At 35.2% G+C, this 23,654-nt stretch overlaps 2 protein-coding genes across 7 annotated transcripts in view; one reads left to right on the top strand and one right to left on the bottom strand.

Moving 5' to 3' along the window:
- The first annotated feature begins 1,186 nt into the window (after positions 1-1,186).
- LOC139980373 (acid-sensing ion channel 1C-like) lies at positions 1,187-19,267 on the top strand. Of its 3 annotated transcripts, none has more exons than XM_071992012.1 (10): positions 1,187-1,759; positions 3,013-3,217; positions 7,470-7,673; positions 11,274-11,417; positions 11,951-12,049; positions 14,082-14,166; positions 15,309-15,365; positions 15,705-15,855; positions 16,297-16,388; positions 17,398-19,267. In XM_071992012.1, exons 1-10 carry the CDS (start codon positions 1,542-1,544, stop codon positions 17,520-17,522), a joined length of 1,380 nt encoding a protein of 459 aa, XP_071848113.1. In that variant the 5' UTR covers positions 1,187-1,541; the 3' UTR covers positions 17,523-19,267. The 3 variants fall into 3 exon arrangements, with proteins under 3 accessions (XP_071848113.1, XP_071848112.1, XP_071848111.1); XM_071992011.1 differs by having other exon boundaries at positions 14,073-14,166; XM_071992010.1 differs by having other exon boundaries at positions 1,196-1,759; positions 14,019-14,166.
- A 1,766-nt stretch (positions 19,268-21,033) lies between these two features.
- The window catches only part of LOC139980370 (uncharacterized), a 66,715-nt gene continuing 64,094 nt past the window's right edge, over positions 21,034-23,654 (bottom strand). For all 4 annotated transcript variants that reach the window (XM_071992004.1, XM_071992006.1, XM_071992003.1 and 1 more), the window contains 2 exons: positions 23,331-23,457; positions 21,034-22,676 (listed from right to left, as the gene is read on the bottom strand). In XM_071992004.1, the coding sequence (XP_071848105.1) occupies positions 22,552-22,676; positions 23,331-23,457 (252 nt within the window). In that variant the 3' untranslated portion in view covers positions 21,034-22,551. The remainder of the gene's footprint in view (positions 22,677-23,330; positions 23,458-23,654) is intronic.

The raw sequence follows: 23,654 nt of genomic DNA, 5'->3' as shown, positions 1-23,654 counted from the left end.
ACGCCCCTTAAATTACCTAAGAAAATGTCTTATATAACGATATGTAGCAATGTTAGTTGGTAATTTGAGGACAATTGAACGAACTTCTAAAACATAATTTTTGACCGTAGTTGCGTGTATTAAAGGCTGCTAATTAAATATGTGATTAAGGGTCCAGGAGCAATTGGTTCTTGGCAAAATTTGATCTAATATAAACAAGATAACGCTATGCATGGACAACTCTGTGATCATGAAAATCCATCAACTGATTCCCTGGAGTAAATTTCATATGGAAGGTCAATTTGAACTGGTGTTAGGTCATTTTGTGCCAGTTTAACCTAATTCAGGCGACATGTATATGACCAAAAATGAACTTTACATTTTTTTTTTCAATTAAAATCAAGGGACACCACATATTCTTATATTTGTTGTTACTTTGCAAAAGATTTTCCTAATCCAGGCGAATATTACACAAATTTAAATTAAGATTGCTTACCTTTTGTCTTTGATCTTATGTCTTTAGATCCTGCCAACATCGACACGTACGTCATGCCTTTCACTTTTAACACAGGCTTTTGAAAGTAGATAAGCAGTTTTTTAACACTTTCTTTTTCCCTCTTGACACTCTCTTTGAAATAGGATTGCATCTTATCAGAAGAAGACAAACTGATATGATGTTACGATATCGTCCTAAATTTTGGTTTATTTTGATATAGTTACGTTTTTTTCACTCATGATAATATTCGTCAAAATACTAGTCCAGAAAGAATTAAACGATTAGATAGAGACGTAATTAATGCACACAACTTGATTTAGAATAACTAAAATCAAGTCATGAACAAAATTGACTCAGCTTAAACGTTTTTGATTTAATATTGCGTGCGACGGAAAAGCCAGAAATATGATAAAATAAACTATTATTGTAAATTTATTTTGTTGAATTCCCTGGCGTCTAACGTTTTCCATTCACTGTAAATGGTCACATTGGCATTTCAATTCAGTTGAGATTAAATTTTGATGCCACCTTTAATTTTGTTTTTGCTCTATTCCAGTAATAATTGAAAATCAAACAGTTTTCTATCCACTATAGGTCCACGCAATAAACTGCTACAGCGTTAAACCAATGGTGTTATGAAATTTGTACGCATGGCTGACTTCTGTTATTAGCAAGTGTTATTTTAGCCCATATTGCAGAGGCTTCTCATCCTCAACGGGTATTTAAGTTTATTCGAGTCAGTGTATACACAACTTGGAACCGACAAAAATCCGACTTTTATTTTTTGGCTTTTTATTATAAGAATAAAATTAACAGATGGCTCTTCGTAGATTCAATCGAGATATTTCAACATTACAGACGGTTGGATGATTCCATGATAATGGATATTTAAAAAGAGATCATTTCAAGACGTGCACAGTCCAAACGACTGATAGGAGTCTATACATTGGTTCATTCTTCGAGAATCGGAAGATATCTTTGCGACAATTTTTTTAAGGCAACGTTTGGTCGGCTAACATATATACGGTGTTGTTAGTCTAAATATCAGAGTTACTATAGAAACAGAATGGGAAATGGAACGGCCAGAGAACCACCGAGGGGGTCCAGATCTTCAGATGTTGGTTATTGGCTTCCGGAAGAAAGAAAAACTACAGATTCATTTAAGATCGAAAGACAGGAATCGTATCAGTGTTCGTGCTCTTCGGAAATTGAAAGATTTGGTTCTACAACAACTCTTCACGGAATAAGATACGTCACCACCCGGAATTTCATTCCCTTTAGAAGGTAAATACAAAACCACTCTCTTTGTTGACTTGTTATGATAAGCTTCTGCTTTTTTACATTTTTCTTGAAATTTATCAGAATGAAGCTAAACGGGGATACAAACTCAACCATCGTATTTAGTAGCTTAGCTTATTAAGCTGATTTAGCGTATAAGCTCTCTGTCATGGGCGAATCGGTTCAACAGCTATAGAGAAAAGTATGGAGTCATAAAGCCACTAGGAACTGGGAACTACCTTCTTGCCATTTGTTTTCTCTTTGGCCTACATTTTCATGGTAATAATGCTAACAGATTTTAACAATGTTCACATTGAACGCAAATGCAGTCATAATGACATCTTTAAGTGTTTCAATATTTTAGATCCATCCTTTCAAAAACCATGTCCATTGCAGAAAATAAATATTGCAATCAATAGCCTACATACGAACATATCAAATAAGAGCACATGTGACTGGATGGTGTTATCATTAATTTATAGATTTGCTCAAGTGTTTAGCGTTTTGTGTGAAGAATCATTAAAAATGTGACATCTCCCAAAATGAGATGAGATGTTTCTAGTTCTTTCGGTGAAGATGTTCGTGATAGTTATTTCTATTCAAATCGAACAATGATGCTGATTGGGTTTAACTTCTCCTTTATATTGCGTGTTTTATTTCAAATAACGAGATAGAAATGATTTGAACTTTCAACATTTCCGAGTTACTATTTGCCGGCGCAAACTGTCTATGCAATAGGGTGTCTAGGTGATACGGTGATATAATGACGTGAATTTTCTAAATCAGCCCAATAGTTTGATCGATTTGTTTGTTTATAATTCGATGCTCGAACTTACAAAGCTATAACTGTTCCTATTGTTTAAATAACTAATCGATATGTTAGACGATTTTTTTTCTATTAAATGCTCTTGGTTATTAATCACCATTGGTCAAAATGTAAAATGCGATTGGGGATATTTAGGGCCGGACAAAACAAAGCTATCGAATTGGGAACAAAGTCTTCAGATAGAATCTGATAGTATACTTCCTCCATGTCACGTGTTTAAATAAATGTGTTTGTGCTGCTGTTGGTGTTGTTGTTTACTAGAGATTTTCAGTCAGTAGGCAATCAATATCAGTCAATCATTCAGTATTCAGTTAAATTACTTACAAATCTTTTCAGGATATTAGGCCTTAGAATTTTATGGGTAGCGGTAAGGAAATGATTCTTATATCTGTCTCCACATTCGCAGATTTATAAATTGTTTCTTCCATTTCAGGATATTTTGGTTCATTCTGCTCATATGTTTATCTGTCTGGCTGGGCCATGGTCTCGTGGCGGGACTGAACAAATATTTAGACTACCCTGTTTCGACCGTGGTAACTGTCAGCTATGTGGAAAGTCTTCATTTTCCTGCCGTCACATTCTGTAACTACAACCTCTTCAAAAACTCGAAGGTTCACCCGAATCCGAACATCAGGACAGTTAGTAAAACATTGCTTAATTTTGATTGCTTTTTGCATTAAATTTTTATCTGTTTCAATTAATTGCTTAAGAAGATATTGTGCAACACCACAAGAGTTTTTAGTATGTATGATTGAGAAGGCATTTCTGTGGGACGGTCCGGCTGTCCTTCTCTTTCCTTAGTACCGTTATTTTTTTCGCTGCCCTCACGAAACACCCATACCCCTCCCCTCCCCTCCCCATCCCGCGACCCCTTTTTCACATTGTGGAATGTGCTCTATACTTCATTCAATCTCCATCTCAGGCAAATGTAAGTTACGTACCAGTATATATACTCCTTCTCGGATACCAGGTTGGATTGTATAACAACATCTGGGGAACTGGTCATGAAATCCCACTACCTCAGTATATTGTTTCTAGCTCGATATATAGCTGATTGAATGTAATATCTGTAATATTCATCACTGCATAATATTCAAAAAAGGCTTTACTTTAATTTTATAATCTTCTTGTTGATTTTCCTTAAAATATGAAACCGTTGGAACGTACGCGTCTGCTTGGCTGTCAATGTCCTCAATGTCATTTCAGTTTACCCAATCAATCATAACAATCAAACATTACATAGAGATAATGTTAAAACACTATAGTGAGAAACATCAATACTGACAATAAATACTATGAGATTATGAGTATGAAATCATAGACTATAGTAGAACATTATTCTGGAAAAATAATTGATTTGACCGAGGAGACTATAAGACAATTTAAGAAGAAAACTTGTGGAATAAGATTGACAGAGTAAGTAACCTACTATGTGCCCACATCTCTACGAAACTAGACTACAGTGCATGGACAAGCAAATTAAGACCGGATGAAAGAAAAGGTTTGTTAAGGCCCGGTCACAATATACCGATTTTTTATCGGAATACTATCCGATTTCCCGGAGGAATCGAAACAGCCTATTTTTCGTTCGGGTCTTATAGCCACAGTGATAAAGGACCTGATTTGCTATCTGTTGAGCCATTCCGATGTGGAATAGCCCTTTCCTAACTTTTGATATTGACTCCGTTTCCTTTTATCGGATAGCTATCCGATTTCTCTTCCGATTTTTATCGTTTTTCGATGTGACGTCACTTCAGAATGTAGTCCGTTCCAGAACCCCTCAGATTTAGAGTAGGTATTCGAATATTCCACTGCATTCATTACATTCACTACCACAAACCTCACTCTTCGGCCTAAAATCGGAAAAATCGGACTGTATTCCGATAAAATATCGCTGTAGTGTGACCGGGCCTTAAGGAATACTTAGATAACAAAAGACATTTCGTATAACAATTAAGTTTTAATGTTAGTAACGGTATGTATAGACTTAAAACGATCATTCAATGGGTTCCAAATCTTAGGGCCTTTGAAACACAAACAATAGCAGGTGGAATTCAAACGCTTTACAGGAATGCCTAGATAGTTGCTAAATCTATTGTAAGTTTTTGTTATGCACGTTGTTACGATTGAAAAATGGAGAGGCTGGAACACTTCGGAAGAGACCCATTGCAGAATGAGAACATAGATAATACGTAAGGTAGGATAATGGTAGCCCTATATATTATAACAAGAACGAAAAAAATCCTTTTGACAGGTGGAATCTCAGTTGGTCGAGAATACCGACAACCCTTTCAACGTGGTGTTAATTTTTATTATCAATGTAAACACCTAAAGGAAGTGAGCAACATTTGATAACGTTGTTGAAGGTATTAATTCAGTTGCGGCTATATATAGGCCGGGTGGACTTGTTGTGAGCAGAGAACATTACAGAACACGCTTTTTTGATATTTCGTGAAAGTTTAGTCGCCGTTAACCATATCAAAACATTAATAGGCTACGCTAATCTTCTTCAACACTATATAGCAGTACTTGAAAATGGTCGTTTCGTGTCTAGTTTAGTAGTTCCACACATGACCTATACGCATTCTTCATGTCTCAAAAATTGTAAACCACAGTCGTCATAGTATAAAACAGTCAACATTAATGCGGGCAAAACGCATTGTGAAGAAACAGAAAGCGACATCACAGTTCCCAACTCAACCGCCTAACCACTCAGTCAACCACCCATCATTTACCTCCTGCTGATATTTTGTTTTGCGATTTTGATCAGCAAGGGTCTCGGTTGTGCTCTCTCTAAATATACTGAAGCCTGCCGTCCACAGCGCGGAGGAGAATAAGTGGGCAGTGTCATCATATTCTAGGCGGAATGGGACGATGGTGGGATTGGGGGGGGGGGTGATCATGAGGGGAGTTGTTAAGAGCACAGTTTGACATACGTGGAGCAACAGTGTTATCTATATGACTACAAATGTACAGTAAACACTTTCAACAGTGACGTACATGATACGCGTCTAAAGTGTAATGTTCGCGTGTACGTATATATACGTTTCAAGCTTTATACATAATTCCAAATTACCGTTGAGACTATAAATAGCTTGTGAAGGTTGATGCTTTACTTAAGGATTGAATCTTACCTGCACGTTTATTCCCACTGTATCGGCTGTAGAAGTTGCAATTGTACTTTTATGATCATGGTAATACCATTATTCAATTGTTCTTAATTACTTCAACATCACAAGTCATTCAGTTAATTTACGATTCGCTCTAATGATGGAAGTTTTAATGCCTCTTTGTCTTTAACGATTCATATATCCGTCTACATGTTAACGTACTTTATTGATATTATTGCCGATAGGTTATACTAATTCTTTGAATGGATGTAGGCATAAGTTCCGTAAACGTTTTTACAGATTTGAACTTTTGTGAATGTCTAGTATGCTTTTAATAACTTAGATCAGGGGTGAGCAACCTTTTTGAATGAATGGGCCAGATATAAGGAGTGAAAAATTGACTGGGCCACACCTTGCCAACGACCTGCTGTTGATTTCAAACCTTTGAATACGAGGAATTCTAAGCAATAGGTGTGTGTACTTGATCTGTATTCACAAAAACATAATGTCAATGCAATACAGTTGATAATTAATAGGGACCATAGGCCTATACCTGACAGCATCATTAAAGCCGATGTATTCTAAGCAGCTAGCTCGTTTTTTGTGATGATGTACAATAGATTGATTTTCTTTCATTTTCTTAAGACATCTCACGGGCCGCAAAAAATCACTGGCGGACCGCATGTGGTCCGCGGACCGTAGGTTGCCCACCCATGACTTAGATGGATGGCAGTGGGTTAGCCTATCTTATACAACACCTAATTGTATTCTGGTCATTTGATTGGTCAATTGCTCGTTGATTGCATGCAAAATCCGCTCTATTCCACTCTATGAAATAGAACCATGGGTTATACTTTTTTGGTAGCACTTTTTTTCAATGGTGAGAGAGCAGAGAAACCTGTCTGTTCAAAACAATCTGTTGCATGAGTGAATTTTACCCATTTTAATATAATATGTTGTATAAAACAAATAATGAATGGTTTCCATTCGTGCAATAGTGCAAATATTTCATGAGTTGAAAGATGTAATTTGTTCCATTCCATCTCAACTCATGAAATATATGCACTATTGCACTCATAAACATTCATTATTTGTATAATAAACGTGCGGTGTGGTTACGTTTTAGCAAGGTTTGGAGAGATTTAACTCAAATCAACCTGGTAGTCCACAGAAATGGGTGATTTTGTTTGCTGATTTAAGAACTCATTCCGCTGGGTCTGAATAATGGGACTGTTAGGAGATATGAGTCAAGTGCAAATATAGAAATATATACCTCTTATATTCACCTTATCTTTCACGAATGAAAGGACGTTTGATGTATAGCGTACTATAGGTCAGCAGTTTAGGCTCATGCTAGAATCATGCTAGAAATTTCCAAAATAAAATAAACTCGCTTCCCTGGATGTTCCAGCACCAAACCTTATTCCAGAATATTTAAAAGGTGTCATATATAGGCTATAGGCCTATGTCAGGAAATGGAATATTTTATATTAGACAAAGGCGTTGTATCTTATTATACAATGACATGATGTTAAATTAAACAATGGCATATTGTTATATTAAACAATGGCATATTGTTATATTAAACAATGGCATAGTGTTATATTAAACAAATGGCGTGATGTTGTACTAGACAATGGCAAGGTTTGATATTATACAATTCTATATTGTTATAGTATAGGCTACAATAAAATAGTGTTGCTTTTTAATCAATGCATGGCATGGTGGTTTCTTAGACATTGTTTTATCTCTCTGTTGTTTCTTCGTGTTTTGTATTAAGGTATTGGCTGCGCTGGCATTAAATGACAATACCATAGTCGATTGGGACCAGTACGATAAATTCTATGAAAACGTCACCTGGAACATTACCGAGAGAGCCATACTGACCGGTCATCGTATGGAAGACATGCTGTTAGAATGTAAATGGAACACTGGACAAGTGTGCTCAGCTGAAAATTTTACAACCGTCATAACGGATTTTGGGGTAATGATTCATTCATATTGTCAAATTCCCACATATAATTCCTTTAAGAGCAATTAATACACATGGCCTCCTAGTTTAGGTTTGCCAGTTTTAACATGCTAAACTAATTTTCTTTCCTTTCAACGTTTTCACAGCTAACGAGGAGTGTGGAAATGGACTAAGCTTAGCAAGGGCGTAGGAACCGGGGGGGGGCTGGGGGGCGCCAGCCCCCCCAGTGAAAAATGTGGAGGGGCGGAAGTATCATTCCGCCCCCCCGGTTCGCAGGTCAGAAAACCCCTTTTTCATTTCCAAATGAGAAAAAAAATCTCATTTGGAGCACCAAATTGCATCTAAGGCCAGTTGAAAATACAAAATTAAGTTTACAAAATGGAGTGGGTGTTGAAGTGTGCTATATTGCACCAAATTTCATCTGAGGCCACCTGGAAATGCAAAAAATTCCAAAGGGGAGGGGGACACCCCCTCCCATTAGACCCCTCCCCCAGACCGGCCATCAGTCTTCAGCCCCCCCACTCAAAAGTACCTTCCTACGCCACTGAAGCTTAGCAATGTCTCAGTAAAGGAAATTGTTATACTAAGTGGTAGTTTAATGCCGTTTGGAGTCTCAACATGAAGAATCATTTTATGTGACATTTTTGCATATTTTGTGAAAGAGGAAGGGGAGGGGGGAGGAGGGGGTAGCATTGGTGGTACATAACCTTATTTTGATGTGTACAGGTGTTACCCCCTCGGACACTTTCTGGAACGACCACTGTCTTACCCTTCCTTCCCTCTCCTTCTTTTCCTGCTCAACTCCAAGATAACTTTTCGATTTTTCCTATCACCAATTAAACTCTTAGGATTATTTAAAAATTCCACCACCTCCCTTGCTCCACCCCACCCACCCCTCCCACCTAACCCCAATCTTCTTCCTCTTATATACCATACTGTGCATTGGAAGATAGTGTACTTTGGTCGGTAATTCTCTATAGCCTTTTCACTAAAAATCAGTTGATGTCTGAAACTTATTATCTATCTATCTTTCACCGACATTAAAATTCCGTGGCATCTGTTGCCAATAAATCGATTTTCTCCATCATACCATGGGTCTTGAAAGTCTTATCAAATCCCTTCTATACTATGCAGCCAATGCATACAGGGGAAGTTTCCTTGAAAGCTTGATGATAGACATTCACAGGTCTCTACAAAATGTTTATCATAACATATCCATTACAACCATTTACAGTTGTTTCATATCCGACAATTGGTCGTGGTACAATCTCTAATATTATCTCGCATTACCTTACATATTACTAAAGTAAGTGAATGAAATCCGCAATTACAGAGTCACAGTCCGTGAGTAAAGACAACTGCAGACACATTCAGACTATCTTTTGATTAAATTTAATGTTTCCGCTTCATGAGTCGTATAAAATCCGTAGTAATGACTTCTATGTATACACGTTTAAAGGGATACCAACAAAAAGGAAAATATTGCGAAAGTGTAGCCAAAAAAAGGGGGGAAAAACGTCCTCTTTTCTCTCTCCACCTCTCTCTCTCTTTCTCGTAACTGTATGCTTGTTCTATTGTTATGATGAAATTGTCCGTACTGTTTGTACAATAGCTTAAGGTAACTGTAATGTCCTATCGTCAGTGCATGCATACTCTTTAAAATACTTCAGCGTCGTAACATTCCATGCATGTCACATTGTATTTGGACAAAATTATTCATATAAACGATTCTACTCTCATTTCTATTTTGCTAGTTTGCTTTAAGGGAACGAGTTCTGAAAACCGCCATCAAGTGTTAGTACCCAACGAAAACTTACAACGAAAATGTATTCATTAATTTGTTTTCCAGGGATGTTCATTGAAACCAGTAAAGGCCCTTAAGTCTTTATTTCTCTTACTCAAATTCAGATATTTGGGTACGCTTGCGCAAACATTTTCTTCAAATTATACTAACTGTACGTTTCACTATTATCTTCAGAGAGTAAATTGTAAGCATGTATATTGCTACCACGATGTTGTTAATGCTGGCCTTGTGAATTATTAAGAGTAAGAAACTTAGAATCAGTAGGCTTTAAGCTTAAAGATATATAGACTAAGCCTCTCTCGTCTTAACAACACTGTGACTTTAATGACAATGTGACTTTAACACTGTGACTTTAATGAGAGGGGAGGAGGGCGGAGGAGTGACTTTAATGGGGGGGGGGGGGGGTTGCGAACCTAAAAATGGGTAATGACCATTTTTTACTTGGGGTGCCCGGGGCCCAACTTGAAATCACCGCCTGTCTACTCCTATGAGAGACTTCTCCCTCCTCTTAATAGTAATTCTGGACAATTTCAAGATGTGAATTCTCACTTTTTGAAATTGATAGAATCTAGTTTTATCATCAAGTACGCTTGGACGATTTCTCATTGCGGTTAAAGCAATCGAAAGTTTATTCACGATCTATTTTGATTGGGAATTATTATTCTGTAATTGCGAAGAAAGGATATCATTTAATATCAGTTTGAAAACTATAGTCAATTGCGAGGAACAGGGTTCAACTTTTATAGACAAAGTACTAAAGCTGGTTTGGCTATCTAAAGAGAAACAAAGCAACCACAATTATTACTCAACCCGATATTTCGGATGTCATAAATCTTTTCTCATTGTTAGACCATATGGTAAAAAATTAAGAGGCTTTTGTTGCACCCTATGGAATTGGCACTGACGTCATAATAATAATTTCAAGGACGCGTATAGCTTGGTGACACGAACCATCTAGATTGCAAGACATTGATATTAGAGAATGCGAAAGAATACAAATGTCACTGTTGGTACCTCAAGTTCTGCTAAGTGTTACAAACCCCACCTGCCAAAAACAAAACAAAATTACTAAAACCCAATGATACATTACTTATTGTTTAAAATTTAGAATTTAGGAGAAGACAATAACTATACAGTTCTTAATGTCAAATATTTTACCATTTACATAGTTTAACGAACATTTGAATTGTTTGAAGCAGGTACAGATATTCTCTGTGGGAGTGGTGATCACTTTCCACTTAACGTGTTAACAAATTCCGCAACAAATTCGCGCCCTGACATTTGACCCTTTCTTCCACCATGTGTTACAGTACCATTGCTTTTATATAACAATCGGTTAAGTTTGTTATACATCAACAAAGGTTATAATCGTTTGCTCTATGCGAACAGATGTTAACAGAGGTATTATCCTAAACCACGTACACCATAACACTACCTATTCAATGGCCCCAAACCTCCCCGCCCTATGAACCCCATTGGCAATTTTGCACCCCTTCTTGCCCGCCCCTCCCCCTAAACCTTAACAATGGTGTATGTCTATCGTTAATCCGTACATAATACATTGATCATTCATTTGCTTTCTCAAAATCAACACTCATGCACGCGTGTAACAATTGCGGCATTGTGAAAATTGCGTTCGGAATACAGAGTTAATGATAATGTATAGCTCAACATATTCGTATAACATCAGTGTTTGATATATGACGTGAGAACATTAATACTTTCAAATACTTTATGTATCAAACTGTTACAGCGATATAAAAACAAGATCCATACATCGTTTCTTAATTGTCTTTTGTTCGAAACAGGTCTGTCATACTTTTAACAGTCGACAGGATGCCACCACTGGCCTATTGGTGAACCAAGCAGGAGCCTCACAGGGTCTGAGAATCAGGCTATCACTAGAACAAGATGAATATTTCTGGGGTGAATTTACTGGGGCAGGCTTCAAGGTCAGTTACAGTTAACATCACCATGCATTAACGTTTCAACCCAAAACATTACGTAAACTGTCGAAATATAAATATAATATATTAAAATAGACGAAACCGAGACACAAACAGGTGAATATTATAAAGCATATGTCTTTTCTATTTCGAACATTTCGAACAAATTTTACTCCCCCAAAAAATTCAAGAAATTTCAGCAAACTAGAAGTCAAATTAAATTAAGACACATTACTAAATGTCGAACTTGTAACTTGTATATAATTCACGCTTATATTAGGATTTCATTTGACGTGTAAAATACTATTAAGATCTTAACCCTTGATCTGGTTATATCGGTTATATCATGTTAAACTGATATATAACATATATATCATTGATGGTTCAGGAACCAAATGCTTTTTAATTTAATGTAATTGACGTTCTGTGTCGATTTTTGATTGTAAAGGCTTTTGTTATTATCCTCTTGCTAAGTTTTTACTATGAATTAGTCGGAATTGGAGAAATGGTTTTTGTATAATTTTTTTTCTCGACATTAGATACTTGCTCATTCTCATGGAGAACTCCCTCTTGTCAAACAACTTGGCTTTTCTGTCGCACCTGGTTTTGAAACATCAGTCTCTCTACGACACGTGGTAGTAAGTATAAATATAATAATATATAAATAAAATAGTATAAATATAACATATTTACAGAAAGTCGAAGAGTTGGTGATCCATGGTTTTTTAGGTTAAACCTTTAGTGCCCATTTTTTTTTCTATGTCGATCCAGACTATATTGTAATCTTTTGTGGTGGAAAAATATAAGTAACTAATCACAAATGTATGTATGTATATTTTTAGATCCTCCTGCAAGCAGGAACTCGCGAAGAAGACATCATTGGCTTATCAAAGCCCCAAATTGACCGAAGTCAGTCTCTTATATTCATATTTAACGTCCATGAAAGAATATAATAGACGAAGGAATATAAGCGCTTAGAGTCAATTAGAATAAAACAACAATACATGAGAAGAATAAACATAGAAAATACAAGTCATTGAGGATTTTCAACAAGAAAGATTATCAAATAAATTTGCAGAGGGGAATCACCAAGGACATATGATACGAATGTTGAATACTCTTGGTTTGAGTATACAATCAAATATCACTGATTACAATATCTTCAATATTAAAGTTAAAAATGAAATGACAATTAAAAAGAATAGAAGCAAACAAAGTTAGTAAAATATACCAATATTGCACGAAACAGTGTAATTGCGGCAGAAATGTCAAACAGGGGCAATTTCACTGTATTTTAACATTATTAATATATGATAGATTAATATATTAATAGATTAAGAACTTTCAATCCCTGTGTTGGTAATACCAAATAAGATATGATAAAATATTGTCATCAAATTGATAATCAAACTAAAAGAGAGAAATGAAATTTCACTTTGTTCACTCTGGAGTACCAATCAATGCAATAAAGATTTCTTACGCCTTCAAGATCATCAGTATATATTGACCCCGAATTATAATGCATGCTAAAAATGGCCATTTCTCTGAAAAAAATAATTTCGTTGTAGTTCTACATCTCCAAATTACTTTCTGACAATGAGCCGTGTTATAGTTAAACAAGTTATAGTTAAATAAAAACAGGTTTCAGTGAGGAAATATACTTTGAGTTTGGTTGTAAAATTCTTATTGAAATTGGCGCATGGGTGACTATTATTTGATCTTCTAGCATATTGGGGGCCAAACTGATGATATTTGAAGTTAATTTTGTTCTCCCACAAAATGAAGAAAATCGTCAATCCCATCGCAATATGCAGTATAAACAGTAATTTAAGAACAATGGGATACAGCACCTTTAACTGAACTTACATTATTCACTCTGAAAAAAAAATACATGACTTGTATTATACACAAGCAGCGGTACTATCACATGAGTTATATAACACAGGCGCTTCGTCTCTAGAGAATGCATTAACTCCTACATATATCAATATAAAGGAGAAATATCTCAAATTACCAGATACACTCACCAGTTTGTCCTCTCTCACTCTCTCTTATCCATGCATCATTAATCAACTTCATCCTTTCTATATGCAATACATACACACACACACACACACACACATATATATATATATATATATATATATATATATATATATATATATATATATATATATATTCATAAACATGGGTTATATGAACGTGATCAGCATGCATGCATGGTGAAGAAATATTTAGCTTAAACTTGCACTTTTATTGCATGTAACCATTATAAGTCATCTCAAAAGCTGTATATATATATCACAGACAATTTGTTTTGCTATTGTTTTTTATTTCCTTTCTATAACTGTGTTTATGTTTGCCTTGTTTTTTTTTCGTTTTTTTACCCCTTATCATAATTTAACATAAATCATGCAGGCTTTATGTAAATTAAATCTGAGAGTGCAATAAATATAAACTATGCAATAATTTGACTAATTGACTCGCAACTTTCTTCATTTTTGGGGGTGAAAATTCTGTTTTATCCATTGTCTAAAACGTGAATTAATATATTCTACACAGTGGCCAGAAACTTGATTGTCCTTTGAATTTTCTCCCTATTTGTAGAGTAAAAGTTTACCTCATCCATACCGTTCGAACTGTTTTAATAAACGATTAAAGTATTCACAGAACTACACCAGTGCACTTTGCCGCTTCGAATGCCAAGTTGATTTTGTGGTTCAAAAATGCGGATGTCGGGACTATAGATTCCCAGGTAAGTGATATAACCATAGATAACAAAAACATAAGAATATCAAGTGTTGTCTATATGAAACATATCAATATAACGTCCCAAGTAACAGAAAATAACTTTGAATTCCAATGGTGAAGTCATTGTATTCATTGATTAATTTATAATTTGTTTTATTTTACCAACAATGTTTTACACACTTACATCTGTTCTATATAAGAAAGTCACCAAAGGTATGAGCACGAAATCACCAAAACAGTATTTCGTCAAATTAATGCACTCTTTAACTCAGTCATCTTACGTAAGAAGTAAGATCATGTGATCAAGGCCGAGTCATTAAAGATGACTGGCTTACTCATGCTATAGCTGATTAGTGTTCGTCTGTTGATCATCGTCCATGCATGTGCAACGGTTTGGTTTGATTTTAGGTATCTTAAACTCTACTTCAGAAGAGAACAAATACTTATTATTATTGCAATTAAAGGTTTTACAATCAAGTTAGATCGATTACTGTTTAACTCATTAATTTAAAGAAAAAACACGTTAGTGTTACTACCGGAAGAGCCTGCATGGAGGATCCTGAATACTCTTTAAAGTCTAAGTAATGTTAATTGTCTCCCTCGACATGTACTTCTTTCTATTGTTTGTCAAACGGTTTAACAGGAGATAAACTTTTCCATGAATGTATTACCCTGTATAGTGATGGGTCCGGTCTGTAGAAGCCTTGCAGATTTCCCAGAGCTACTGCAACGTTACCCTTGTTCTTCCCTCTCTAGGTTCTCTACCCGTGGGACATATAAATCAAATGTTAGACAGATACTTTCCTCAGACAGAACATGTATTTCTGTGGTAAAAAATACATTTTACAGAGAGACAAAGTAGACATTTGTTTGCATTGACTGGGAAGGCAAGTGCGTGGTTATATCTATAAGTCGATAAACCAACGGCTTTTAGAAAAGCAAACTGCCTTACAATTCTTGTGGCACCCAATTAGAAAATTTATAGATGCATGCTTGTCAAAGATAAGTTAAACGTCTTGACAAAGTTAACAGAAATATCCCTTTGATCGTTCATGTCACTTTATAAACTATATATTTAATATTTTAGATGAGGACCATATAGGCCTATAGTCTCGATTGAATATTTTCTTTCAATTTTCAATGCAGGCGATGCAAAGTTGTGTGACCCAAAACAAATTATTCAATGTGTAGTGCCCGCTACTGGTAAGTGAAAACATTGTTTCTTAAATATAAATCAAGAGTGGTTAACAAATTACATTGAGTGAATGGAAGCCCGAAAACTGTGGGACAGAATAACCAAGTGCCACAGGAAAACTTGATATTTAGTCTAATTCAACGCTATCCAAAGAATTGATCAAACTATTGATTTCCAAATATATTTGACGGCTCCCACAAGTTTATGGGGTTTTCTTCATTATGTCTGTGTTCTGGCTTCACTGGTTCGATACCATTTTCTGACTGCAATTTCTTTACATATCACAATGTTGTTTTTCTTAGATTTTGAAGCTTTATTGTAATATGAGACTATTTATTTATTTTCAGAGGAATTCAATACACATTTTACAAAATGTACCTGTCCCGTTCCCTGTCGACAAGAAGTCTTTGATCCAAAGACGTCGATCGCCCATTGGCCTTCAGAATTCGTGGTTAAAGAACTCGCGACGAGAAATAACTTGACAGCAGAGTTTATAAGGTACAAACTAAATGCCAACATGTGTTTTTCTTCCTAACACATTCTTTCTCTGCATGCTTTGTCTACTAATCCTCTTGTATCTATCTCTTCTGTGTTCACCCTGCACATTACCCATGTCTGTATTCTGTGCTTGTATTTGACCCTTCTGTTACTTTTACTTGTCATTCAGCCTCTGAAGAAGATACTGCTAGGATCGAAACTTCAGGCCCACTTATACTTTTACACATTCTCTTACACAGGATCCTTAGTGGATGAGCAGTTTGCTTACAGTATTTGTTCTATCTATTAAAAAAATTCACATTAATGTTCGCTCTCTGCATTATTTCCTGATGTTATATTTGTTCATGCCTTTTTTTCTAATTTTTGTCTTCTCTGTTTCTTTCGTCTTTTTCTTCTGCTTCAGTTTTATTGATTCTCTTTTCTGTTTTCTGTTCAATATAGGAAAAACTATTTAGAAGTTCGAATTTTCTTTGACGAATTAAGCTCGGAAGAAATATCTCAAGTGTCAAGCTATGATGGTCTTGATTTACAAAGTATGTTTATTCTTTTCATAAAAGTTCTTATTTTAATAATTGCTTCAACTCTAAATAATATGCTCATATCACATAATTTCATCAATCTAATGACATAACTGTACACACCTCTTACATACTTGTTTTTGTCGCTGCAGTACGCTGTACTTTCATTTTTTGCTAAGAATACGCAATATTCCAAACATTGATTATTCCTATTTCACATCTAGCCTACATTCACTCATATATGTTTTTGGTTTGGTTTGCAAGACGGTAGGACGCATGCCTAGCGGTGTAACATTGTTGAGATAATGGTTTTGTTTGAATACTCGCCATGTGTTCATCACAGCACATGTCTAGAACTTTTTGAGTTTTAATAATCGCGCATCACATGCCTGTGTTATCGAAAACTACAATACCAAATGAAAAAAAAAAAAAACACACGAAGAAAATATAATAGAAACGGCTAGATGATCTTAGTAAATTTTCACGAATCCATGACGTCACAAATAATTGACCTCACATCGTTTCCAAAAAAAAAAAATTAATCTTGCTTATAATGTCACCATGGGAGACATACAGTGCGTATATGATTGGTCATAAACCCTCAATATTGGAAACGACAGATGTCTGTTTCAGTGATACCCATGTAGATGTAGCACAGGAGCAATCACTTGGAACAAGGCTTGATTAAAAAGAGAATAGAGAATGAGTGAAGGAAAGAGTTAATTAGGTATGATGAGTTTTGTGGCGTAAAACCTTGGAGATTAATCCGCAAATTCATTATAATGACCTATGTACTGTAAGGAAATATCCAATTATGAGAAGTGAAACTCCAGGACTACATTATCATAAAAAAGTTCGAATCCCGGTAGAGGCTAGAATTTTGTTTTCACTGCCCTGGATTTATATATATATGATATATATATATATATATATATATATATATATATATATATATATGTATGTAAATATATATTCATTTATTTATATTCGAATTTAATTTGATGTTGTTTGATATTTTCCTCAGGTGATATCGGAGCTTACATGGGTCTAGTTTGTGGAGCCAGTGTGATCACTATAGTTGAATTCATCGACTGTATCATCGTTCATTTCTGTAGAAAAATTTCAAGCGTCCAGACTATTACCAAGTAATACAAAGTATAAATATTCAGGATAGAAAGGATTAAATAGTATTTGGAAATATTTCATATATATCTATATACATATATGAATATATATGATCTGAATCAAAATAGATCAGTACTTTGGTTCACAAAATGTATTACAAAAGTTATCTTTAATCGAGCAGGAGTGACGAGAGGGACTTAACTCCCAACTCAAAGTTGGAAACTTTTCAATTCAAAGGACAGAGCAATAGTCGTGTGGACAGTAAGGCAACACACCTGGTGTCATTGTGTAACTTACTATCACATCAAAACTGCTTTAAATTGAAACAATTTGCATCGTTTTGGCTTTTGCTTTTTTTCCTCATTAATTACTTAAATCTTGCTTTCTATTAATGATAAATGTTTTGCAAACTTAGCAATTCGAAACATAAATGTATCGCGATGATCTATTTACTTAAATGTTACCAAGTTTACTAAATATGATTATTAATCAGAAATCAATCATGATATTCTTTTGGATATACTATTAATTTTATATACCACGGAAATTTGATCAACAATTGTTCTGATGCTTTGTTTTTTTGCTAAATCGGTTAACCTGGTTGTGTTGTACAGAGCTTGAAAGTGTACAATATATTGAATTGAAATCATATACAAAGATTGCTCTCTCATTGCAAATATGATACTCTCTATATAGACCGAACGTAAGCTTTCTTACTACACAGAGCATGCTCTGTGTAATATATGCAAATATATATTCTCCCTATACAACGATCATATTCTCAATACAGAGATCATGCTCTCTATAAAAGGGGAAACTATCAAATCATCTCTTTGTACAAATATCATACTTCAATTAAATATCATGCTTTCAATACATAGATTGTACTCTGTAAAATTGCCATACTCTTTATTCATAGTCTCTGGAAAGAGACATGATACTTTCAACTCATTAATCATATTCTCCCATGTTAAAAAGTCGTGCTCTTTGCTCATACTCTCTTTACAAAATTCAAACTCTCTGTAAAGACATCATACTCGCGCTCTACAGAAACTATACAATTAATGTGGCAAACGATTATTTCATTGTTTCTTTGCATCATTTCAACAAGGGAAGTCCATTGTGATCATTTAACAGTTTAAAAACTATAGATCATAAGATACTATCCGAAGGGAAAAAAGGGGAAATAGACAAACTCCTTAAAGGAAAATCAAAGTGAGCTTTGTTATTCCAATTTTGTTTTTAAGGTTTCGGACACCTTTTTAATCCTTAACCGATAACGCAGGCCCCACGTTGTAAGAAGAGAAAAATTACTGGATAGCTCACCAATGCGGAACATTCCGTCAGTCACCGTACTGAAGTATAATTAGGTATACTTGAATTTATTTAAATATACTTAAGTATTTTTTGGAAGCAAAGTATGAACCCCAAAATATTGAGCAGTGCAAGACGCCGAACTGTTTTGAATTTCATCTGATTATCTACAGTATTGTCCCGATCGAGTGTTTGCTATATGCATGAAATATATACAGTATAGTAACGCAACGCATTCGACAAAACCCAAGAGGCACAGATTGTAGCCAACGATAGACAACGAATGGAAATTTTCGAAACAAAGTTTTTACCGATCATTTGCATTCTACGGTTTCATGTGTTTTTGTGATTTTATTACTCTTTAGCTTCCTACTGTCACGTCTGGATAATGTTAACTTTGAAACTTGATGCATGTAAGGAGAAAAGCACATCGTATGGAGATCTCTATATACGTTTTACCTCAAAATAATTATTATACTCGTGTTCAAAAATTCAATACCAATGATGTAATGACTGAGAACACATGATCCCATAAGCAACAACTAAAGTTAACCTAATTAAAAAAGAATTGCCATCTAATCATATCTCTCTTTATTATCATCTCCGTTTATTATCATTATTATCAACTAACAGCACGTAGGGAACATTATGTACTTAAGATTCTGGGATCGCATTGAGAGTCAGGTAATATATATCAGGATATCAGGTTCCCCATGAGTTTCAATATCACATAAGTAAACATTTAAAAGGAAAGTCCAGGTGAAAATCGATTGTTAAAAAAATGAGGAGAAACATATTCTACACAACTTGGTTAAATTTGCACTCAATTTCAACATATTGGACTATCCTTTTAACTCGGATCTGGCCTTTATCAAAATTAATGGATGACTTTAGGCAGAATTTTAGTTATGATGAGTTATAGCAAAAATAAAAAAGGAACAAGAATAAGCACTTGAACAAGGAAAGCAGAAGGGAGAAGGGAATATAGAGAAGAGAAAAGGGAGGAGGAGGGGGAGCATACAGTAGAAAGATAACTGAATGATTGATGAGACTACCAAGAAATTTTAACAAGAAAACTCCCTTGAGAGCACTGAATGCTTTCAAAATAGACAAAGATGCCGAACTAGAACAGAGCAAATGAGACCCATCCCGTCCAACCCCATCATGTGCACTATATCTCTACGAAACCAGGCTACAATGAACTAGGAAACTAAAGACGGGATAAAAAACAAAGAAAGCTAGAAACACTTGGACAGCAAAAAGCTTTGTTACAAGTTCTAAAGTTAGCATGGCATGTACAGACTTCTTGACACGGTCACTCAAAGCGTTGCAGATCTTAGAAACTAATTCAAACCGGATACAACGCTGAGTGGAATTCAAACGAATAACAGGAATGCCGAGGAATTCAAAACGATTTACAGGAATGCTGAGAGAGCTCCTGAATCTAGTCTTGTGGTTGTGTTTGCAATCACGATTAGAAAAAGAAGAGGTTGGAACGCTTCTGTTGAGACATTGGAATATAACATACAGGGTGTTTAACGAAAACTGGATAGGCCTAACTGTGAAAAAGATAGGAGCTCTTTGTGATGTAACACACTGCCATTTTGCAGAACATGATGTTTCGGCAGTCGTAAAGGATAGTTGCTGGCCCTGGTAGACCGACGGTGTCATAACTAAGGTAGGATAATTATTTGTTATTTATAAATAAAATGGAGAATTCTTTTTGGCATGTGAAATCTCAGTCGGTTGAGAACACCGCCCTCCTATAGAAATTTTGCTGTACAAGTAATCAATAGGGTGTTGAATTAGTATCAATGTAAGCAACGACGAACACAATGGCTTTCTTAGAATGTTTAGGATTTAGGATTTCAATGAAAATACAATTAAAAGCACTATCTGCAAAGATAGACGAGGAACCTTCAATAATTAAATGTACAAACCAATACCATCGCATGTTTTATAGATTCTAGGTGTTACGTATGAAGTTATAAATTTGCATGGAATATCAGACAAAACAAGAATGATTCTTAGAATAAAACAGTTTACATGAGACTATGTGTCTATTTTACCAGGGGGAGGGCTGTGCCAGGTTTTCGAAGGTCGTAAATTATATTTTGAAGTTCATCGTCATTCTTGGTGGTAAAAGTAGTCAGTGACTTTACCATCAATGGTCCAAACAGGAAAACTGTTATGTCAACAAACACGACAAAGGATGAACCACTTTATACGATTTGACAGCTTTGTATTCAACGGAAGTTCTTTCAGAACTTGTTTTCAAAATTTATCCACACGCAAGGATGCAAATCATTTTCTTAAAGCAACAGTTAGTGAACGTCTTATTATTTAATGCCAAATATAAACATTTCAATGAAAAAGTGCAATAGTATCGCGAAGGATACTTCTCTTAAAAAGTGATAACATGACTTGAAATGTCGGATGTTTTTCATTTCACTGAAAGTATAGTTATTCTGTCATACATGTTTTCTAGGTATATAATATACAAGTAAAAAGAGGGGAGAAAGAGTCTATTTATCCATCTTTTTGGTTGTAAAACACAATAAAATACAACAAAGTCTAAGAAATTATCTAAATTGTATACGCATTGAGTTGACGGTCCAACCAGCCTTCCGCTCTCCCTCCACCTCCACTTCCACCTACCCTCCCCACGCCACCCATCCATAACCTACTTTTCTAACCGTCCATTATCGTTGCAACGCCTCGCTTTATGTCGTTAACTAATAGTAGCCCTAACTGGCTCCTTCTTGTGGATGCTTGTACGTAGATGCCCTTGACACGCTTTTCCTATGTCATTTAAATATTGTACATTCTGTGTTTTTTTTTGCAGTGCATAATCATAATACCACCTTTTTTTTTATAAAATTTATGAACATTTGTCAGACTCCATGATATTGCAATTTTGAAATCTGAGTGTCCCAATAAATTCAAAAGAAATGTCGTGATGAATGTTATATTACTAGTTCTAACTAAATATCCAATTTTGTGAGTTATGCAGTCCACTGCATGCAGTCATCAAACTTTTGACCTATATACAGCTCAGCTTTTTAACAATCTGAGTGTTTAAATGAAACAAAGTGCGATGATCAAATGTATATTATATAGAATTAGTTAAACGAATCGTCCATTGTTTTTAGTAACACAAACAATGACTATCTTATCAGCCGATGCTTTAAGTATACACAATTGTTTCATGGTTTATTTGGCGATAAGGTTCCGCTGGTTGCGTTTACAGGGTTTTGAAAACCTCCGGGGTCACATATAGTTTTCCCCGTAGCAGTAGTTTGCTCACCTGTGGTTTACGGTATCGATAATTTCTTGAAGCATTTGTCGTCTTTAGCATCACGACATCATATAATATTTAAATTTGACCAATTAAAAGCCTTCAAATTCATTTTGATTTAGAGCCAGTCAAATTACCCACGAAACTCTTTTCATGCTACATCAATTCAATTCTACTGTGCATGACTTACGCTCGCCTAAATTTGAGGTGCTTGTAACATTTTTCATGGAACTATAACGCTTATCAATAACCATAATTTACTACTGTACAATACAATGCAGTCTGGCTGAAAATATTCTCGTCACCGATTTTGATATGCTTGAATCAATTTAGAAATGTTATAACTTGTATTAATTAACAGCAGTCGTGTAATCTTAGGAAGCAAATTGTGATAATAGTAAAGTTTCTTTATTTAAATGTTGTTGGTTTTACAACTATTGACTATTCATTGATGGTCATCTCTCTGCGTTGAATATGCGCTGTCCGGAGTCTTCTGACCGTTGCTGTCATGTAATTTGCTATTCCAAAGTGTTCAATGTGCATAACGATTGCAACCAGCAGTTCAACTGAAATAAAATTAAGAAATTATTGAATTTGTCTATCCCGCAAACAATGTGCTAAGTTCTATCCGATTTTTAATATATGTTAATATGCCCAATTAGGGAATAGAATATCTCAGACGACTAAACAGTTGTCCCTGTAGTCCAATAAGGGTAATTCTATATGGGATTTGAACGTTACGATATACCGTGCGTTTCGATTGCCCAAACTTTCTCATAACGATTCAAAGGCAACATCCTGTTTCGATTGTTAAAACATATATCGAGGGAACGACGGTAGATTACCGGCAATGCTATGTTACAGCGAATGAGCCATATGCCATCGAATGTTTATTTGGGACATTGCTTCGCTCATTCCAACCGCCATCCCTCATCACAAACCACTTTTAAATCAAATTGAAAGTTTTGAAAATGTTATGTTGCGCAGTAGGTACAAAATCAGCAATGAATGTGATATTTTAGGTAATGGTCTTCATGAAGACTAAGTTTGGTGCCCGTTATAGTCGTTCAACCTCAATCCATGTCAAGAAGGAACTAACGGTTCACTCATATACTAAAAGTACCTACAGACAATTTTATGTTAATTTAACTGTAAACCAATTGACCAACCAAAATCGAGATTATCATCCGATCTGATGTCAGCCACATTATCATCCTTACCTACTATAATCAACAACACAATGACGTTCAGTACTACAAGGATTACTTCAATGGAGTCTTCGTGTTCATCCGGGACTTCGTTTGCAGCAACAATAACGTTGATGAAAATAACTGTCAGTGAAAACATCTGTCAAGGATAATGAAGATAACATCTTATCGAATAAACTACTGGCAATATATTATTTGGTTATTTTCAATATTTAGAAAGGACTACATTGATATGATTGTCAATGTCCTTTCGCTTACGTTATCATACGCAGTGAACCATAACACCCCCACCCCACCCCATGGAATCAAGTACTCAATGCGTGTTTTCTATTTATT

This window comes from Apostichopus japonicus, chromosome 14, assembly GCF_037975245.1.
Source record: "Apostichopus japonicus isolate 1M-3 chromosome 14, ASM3797524v1, whole genome shotgun sequence".
Lineage (NCBI taxonomy): Eukaryota > Metazoa > Echinodermata > Holothuroidea > Aspidochirotida > Stichopodidae > Apostichopus > Apostichopus japonicus.
This window is presented reverse-complemented; position numbering and strand designations above follow the sequence as displayed.

Coding starts and splice junctions, on each gene's coding strand:
- LOC139980373 (XM_071992010.1), top strand. CDS start 1,542: ATGGGAAATGGAACGGCCAGAGAACCACCGAGGGGGTCCAGATCTTCA. Junction 11,418..11,950: donor TTACTGGGGCAGGCTTCAAG/GTCAGTTACAGT, acceptor TCTCGACATTAG/ATACTTGCTCATTCTCATGG. Junction 14,167..15,308: donor TCGGGACTATAGATTCCCAG/GTAAGTGATATA, acceptor TTTTCAATGCAG/GCGATGCAAAGTTGTGTGAC.